This window comes from Rhinopithecus roxellana, chromosome 14 (genome assembly GCF_007565055.1).
Source record: "Rhinopithecus roxellana isolate Shanxi Qingling chromosome 14, ASM756505v1, whole genome shotgun sequence".
Classification (NCBI taxonomy): Eukaryota; Metazoa; Chordata; class Mammalia; order Primates; family Cercopithecidae; genus Rhinopithecus; species Rhinopithecus roxellana.
In genome coordinates, this window is record NC_044562.1 from 49,645,150 (window position 1) to 49,651,149 (window position 6,000).

At 41.3% G+C, this 6,000-nt stretch overlaps 1 protein-coding gene across 1 annotated transcript in view; it reads right to left on the reverse strand.

The window, feature by feature from the left end:
* Positions 1 to 3,594, reverse strand: part of ZNF804A (zinc finger protein 804A) — a 350,603-nt gene extending 347,009 nt beyond the window's left edge. Inside the window, exon 1 of the mRNA XM_030916638.1 lies at positions 2,887 to 3,594. Coding sequence (XP_030772498.1) covers positions 2,887 to 2,997 — 111 coding nt within the window. The 5' untranslated portion in view covers positions 2,998 to 3,594. The remainder of the gene's footprint in view (positions 1 to 2,886) is intronic.
* Positions 3,595 to 6,000: the final 2,406 nt, after the last annotated feature.

A 6,000-nucleotide genomic window follows, 5' to 3' on the forward strand; every position in this document is an offset into this window, starting at 1 on the left:
TAACAGTTACAGGCTATCTTAAATTAATCCTGTGATTTTTCGGAGATTATAAAATTATTTTTTAAATCTGAATTTAAAAATTTCTCAGATAGCCATTAAGTTCTATTGATAGAAAGTAACTAAAAGGTCTTGGAGAAATCAAAGTACCTTTTCGCTGAGTAATTTTATGTTTAAGGTTGCACTTCCCCGAAGTAAGAAATAAACATTTGCCATACTAACAAAATCCTTAGAACTTGGTACACAATTCAAAATACAAAAATGTGATGATTTCTAATGGCAAAATTCAAATGTATTAAAATAAAATATAAAATGAAGTAGGAAAGATATCATAATTATTACTCCATAAAACTGGGATTAAAATCACTGTACACAATAAACACAAATAAGTTTATCTGTCAATTTAAAAAATAAAAAATAAAGCTGTAGAACCATGATAAGCATAAATTCTTACTTGAAAATTTATAAATGTGGCATATATACCTTTGAAGATGATGTTTGTATTTCTCATTGAAGTTGCTAATTCTTAGAAGTTTCAGATCCAGTTTCCTATTTTTAAGTGACAGTATGTTTTAGCATATATGTAAGTGCTCACAGCATCCTCTGTGCTATAAAGAATCATTTTGGGGTAAGTATAGACAGTTCTTTTTAAAATTAAAATCATTCATTTATGAATAGATCTAGAATCTTTTCTGTTATACTTAAAGACAGGCATAAATCTCATCATTTTCCATAATTACACTCATGAGAAGACCTCTAGAAAGTACATATAATAGATTAATGTATTATATTGTAAAGAAGTAGTTTCAAATATATTCACATCATATATGAAAATTTACTTCTTTTCAGTCAGTGCAAATCTCATACACAGGAAATACAAACTTGGGCAGTTTTAAAAATCATCTGGAAAGACTAGCTCAGAAGTGCCTAAAGTCTCTTTCATGATAACTAAGATAATTATGGAGTTATTTCAAAGCCTTTTTATCTTTGTTCTTTCTGATGTTTGTCTATATTTAGGTTTATTCATCTCATTTAAATAGCTGTTTTTTAGAACCCAATTTACTCACAAGGTTACAATGGCAAATCTAGACTTTAACCTGCCTTTTGTAAATATAAGTCATAAAGAATGAACCAACTCCAAACACACAACAAACACACCAGCATAAGCAAATTCAACCATTGTTAGAACCTAAGATTACCTTGCGAATCAAGACCTATAGAATTCTAACAAGTTGAGTTATGGCAAATAACTTTTTTTTTCTATAAACCCCACTCTGAGCTTTATCACCTACACCATTGTTGTAAGTATGGAAATGAAAACTTGTGCATTAAGTTTGCCTTTTACCGTAAGTGAAATTTAATTGAAAAAACAGTGTGTACTTTCTTCAAACTTAAAGTTTTTTCCCCAAAATTTTACGTTCCTACATAATTGACTCTCTAAGTGGGGCCAGAACAATTTCAACAATTCCTTTAGCCTTTGGCTACTGCTCTTTGTGGTACTCTACTAAAGAAGACTGCAGAAGAGTATTTTCACTTTCTTTGGTCAACGACAACCAACAACCACATCCACAACAACAATAAAGGCAACAAACTAGTCCTGCTTTTGAGAGTTTTAAGTAAACTGAAAGCAAATAGCCAAGAGATTCAAAGTAAAAAGAATGAAATTAAATGCATCAAGAATTTACGTAAAACTTTAGATGAGAACTTTTCATTCTTGGAAAACACATCACAGCATATTTTCTGTATTCATAAAGAAACATATTTTAAAATACAAAAAGAAAATTCGATCAATAATACTATATTTACTTTTGGACTATTTGAGTCTGTCCTTAAACTTCTACTCTCCTCATTCAGGCTAAGTTACCATTGTGTAAGAAAGGAGAAGGGAGCCTGCTTGCTAATAAACACGGACTTCAGTGAATCATACATTTGTATATTGCCACCTCACTTTGTCTTTACTCTTTGAAGTACTAAGCCTAATGAGCCTTTATTCTACTTCCTTTTTTACTTTACGGAGGTGTATACTTCTCCAAACATACCAATATATGAAAGTCAGTTCTACAGGGAGGTTTTATAGCTAAAGGGGGATTTGGATGAGAAGTAGGAGCTATCATCCTGCACTATCTCAATGCTCAGCACATCTTCTCCCACCAATCAGGAGTGCTCTTCCGACTAGGATCCTGAAAAACGAAGCTCTGTGATCCAGTGAGAACCTTCCAGCAACTGCATGGGTTCTATTTGCCTCACGTTTTCCCTAGTGGCTCTAATGGTGACATAGTGATAGTGCTTCACACATATCCACCACCACTTTACAGAGAATAGCTGAAAGTGGACAGCATAAGGTTCTGGAGTCACTCTCTTAAGCTTAGCACTGACAACTTCTCACTAGAGAAGTTTGCTATCAGTCCTTCAGAAAAGAACTGGAATACAAACTCTTTCTCAGACCATCACTCAATCCCGCCACTTCCTCCTTGTGACCAGCCACATGGTTCCCCGCCTCCATCAGAGACAGCCACATCCTCATTCACCTTCAGGCTCCTAAGCCAAACAAAAGAGGTTATGGGGTAACTTGGGGTTAGAGTTCTTTTCTTTTCTTTTAAAACAGGTCCTGTTGACACATTTGCTTCAAATAAGGAGAGACTGTGGTAATCTTCAGCGTAATGGAGTGAGGTGAGAGAGTCCAGAGCATTGTGGAAGTGTCAACGAAAGCCATGGATCACAGCTTCCCTAAGACCTCTTCCTTTTTCTACACACAATTCTCACCCCACGCCCATCAGATAAATAAATGAGTAAATTATAAACCAAATCGAATCTCAACACCTCCAAAAACTCAATCTTCCAAATGCCCTCTTAAAAATGAGAGAGAGAGAGGAAAACAGAAGCGATTACCAGAGTTTTGTTCCCGTTCTTGCTGAGAGGGCCCCGGAAAACTCCCTTGATGTTGCGAAAGTGTCCGTTGCTGAGATGCGTGGAGCTGATGACAATGTAGTAACACTCCATGGGGCAGCCACCGCCTCCTCCGCCGCAGCCGCTGCTTCCACGCACCCCGCGCCCACAGCCGCAGCGCGCCGGGGCTGGCGAGGGTGGGCTGGGGACCCGCCACGAGGGCACGCAGCAGCCCCCGGCACGTCCTCTGGAGACCGGCTCACTGCACCCCTCTGTGGTGCGCGCCGAGGCTCCCCCGCCTCCGCATGCTCGCCGCGCTCTCCCTCAGTCTCTCGCTCCTCTGTGTTTCTCTTCTAATTCGTGTCGGGACAACGAGCCCCGCGGGAGGATTCCAGGCTAGGAGGGGGCCGGGCCGGCGAAACCGAGCCGGGCGGGAGTCAGTGCCCGCGCGGCGGCCGGGCGGAGCGGGGCTGCGGGAGCCGCCTGCGCGGCAGCAGGAGTGGCGGCGGCGGCAGCATCCCCCGCGCTCGGCGCCTGCACTCGGAGTTGCTGCTGCTGGCAGGCATGAGTGTTATTATAGTGAGCGGCGTTGCCGGTCCATTGCACTGAGCCAATGGCAGGGAGCCACTGGGCTGATACTGAGAGCTGTCAGAGGAGTACATCTGTCACCCGCTGCCTCCCCCGCCCACCCCGCCGCCGGGACCCGCGGCCGCGCCAGCCCGAGCGCGAGTGGGAGCGCCCCGCGCGGCGCCACTGCCGCAGAGGGCCGGGGACGCGACGGCCACCGCCAAGTGGGAGACTCCTGGAAGGTGGGGGCGGAGAGGAAGCGAAGAGGCCGCGATTTCTTGCCTGGCAGTCGGCGTGGGGGTGGGGACGAGGGGGATAAATAAATTAATAATTCAATACCGAAAGCCACCCGCTTCCGACTGCAGCGAATCCAGGCCGGTGCCAGCAGCGGCTTCTTTCTCAAGATAATTGCTATTCACTGGGTTTGGTTTATTTGATTTTGTTATTTAATGTGTTTTTGGTATGGAGGCTGGTACCCTGTTCAGTCTTAGGGAAAGGCGAGGAAAGAAAATGTGACCCCCACCCAGCCCTGCTCCCACACATTTGTAGATACCGTAAGTGCTTGTGTTGATGATAGTTTCGGGGGAGGGTAGTTGTGGCGTTGCGAGTGCAAGTGGGTAGAGGGTAAAAGCAGGGACTCCTTATTTATGTGTCCCTCCTCCTGGCATTCCCCTCACCCCACCTCCCCTGAGAACCTCAGTTCTTCCTAAATTGCTAAAGCTGAGGGGAAAGGGATGCTTTGCGGCAAAGACGCTGCTGCCTCGAGCTTGCTTTGCATGTCTCTTTAGTTCCTCTCGCACTACAGAGTGGTAGCGAACAAAAGCGTTCGCCCTAGAAGCGACCTGAATGGAAAAATCTCCTGCACACGAACTAATGGGTTTGTCACGGAAAGTAGGGAACCGGGTCTACTGCGTTCCCTGGAGACAGACTTTCTGGTTGGTTTTCAAGGGTCCAAGGCAGCCATCAGCCCGGCTGTGCCCTCCCACCCTGCCTCCCACCCAGTTGATTCTCTCTTTGTGTAAGTTTAGCCCCTCTGAGGTGGTGGAGTGAGAGCATCCCATCAGGTATATATACGACTCATTAGTCGGCACTTAAAAAGATCGATAACAGGCAGTGGGAGGCTGGGAGATGGTGCCTTCAATGGATTTACTGAAGGCTTTATTTTTCCTTTGCCTTGAAAGGCTTAATTGGTTAAAGCAGATTCCAGACATTCTGATGCCCCTACGTCAGAACAAACTGCACTTTGATATAAACTGTGTTTACCTTGTTTATTTGGGAATCGAGATTGCAATACATTCTATTTTGTGTGTCTCATATGTAGGATTTTATGTAGCAGTGGCCCTGCAATCCATAATAAGCTCCTTAAATAAATCTGACAGTTTGATTTCACTTTTTGAAAGAGGGAAAAAAGAGAAGAGAGTCAATAGTAGTGTGAGTAAATTATAACTTATAGATGGTAGAAAGGGGAAGTACCACATTCACATAGTCATTCTTCCTGTATTATGCTTCAGTTCAAACAAAGGGGAACAAAATTGGTATGGTTTGATCAAAGCTCATTATGAAGTGTCAGAGTTATTTGGAGGCACTTGGCTAAATTTCTCAGATATCCACTTGGGGGAGTCTGCAAGTCTCGGGAGAAAGCGAGAATTTACAAAACTTCTATACTCTGTGGAGCAGATCACCCAATAATTTGTTAGAATTCAGTATGAACACAATTCTATCAGAGGAAAAACGTTTAATTGATCTACACTAAATATTGCATGGAAATTAAATCAATTTCCAACTACTGTAAAAATATTGTTTTGTGTTTATATTTTGAAAATGCAGGCATTCTCTGCACACGTCAACTTCGGAAAGAACTAGTAACCTGTATGATTTCTAGTATGTCTTTTGAAGATTTGTATACTTGCAGTTAGTTATTAGAAAGAAGATAACGTTTTTTGTATTAATAATCTATACTGAGAAAGCTTGTAGGGAAGTAGAAGAAGCACCATATATGAAAAGACCAGATGATGTAGGGTATTTTTTAAATTTATAATAATGTAATTTAGGAGTTTTTTGCAATATTTTTCTATCAAAATACTTCTAATGAAATTCTTAAATTTTCGTCTACAGGATAAAGCTCAATATCCAGTTCAGGAAACGGGAAACACAGATATATGACTTGTCCCATGGAACAGAATATCATCTACGTGGACTGTCACACTGTGCTTCTAGTGGCAAAGTTTGAATATATGTATGTATCAGTGTATCTTTAACTTTGCCATTGTGTTGCAAGCACTTGTTATATTATTCCTATTATTTAAATCAATTTTTATTTTGCAAGACTACCAGTAACGATTTTGGAATGAATTGTTTCTGTGGAACCAAGTCACCCTAATTTAAAAAATAAAATTTTTTCTCTCAATAATTTGGACAATAGGTTTAATGTATGAGGTTAAATATATACCTGCTTATTATAAATGTGCAGAATCATTTCTTGTTTAGAAAATATTTCAAATATTTTATGGAATAATGATAGATTATTTGTTCAATTGGCAACTTTCTAGC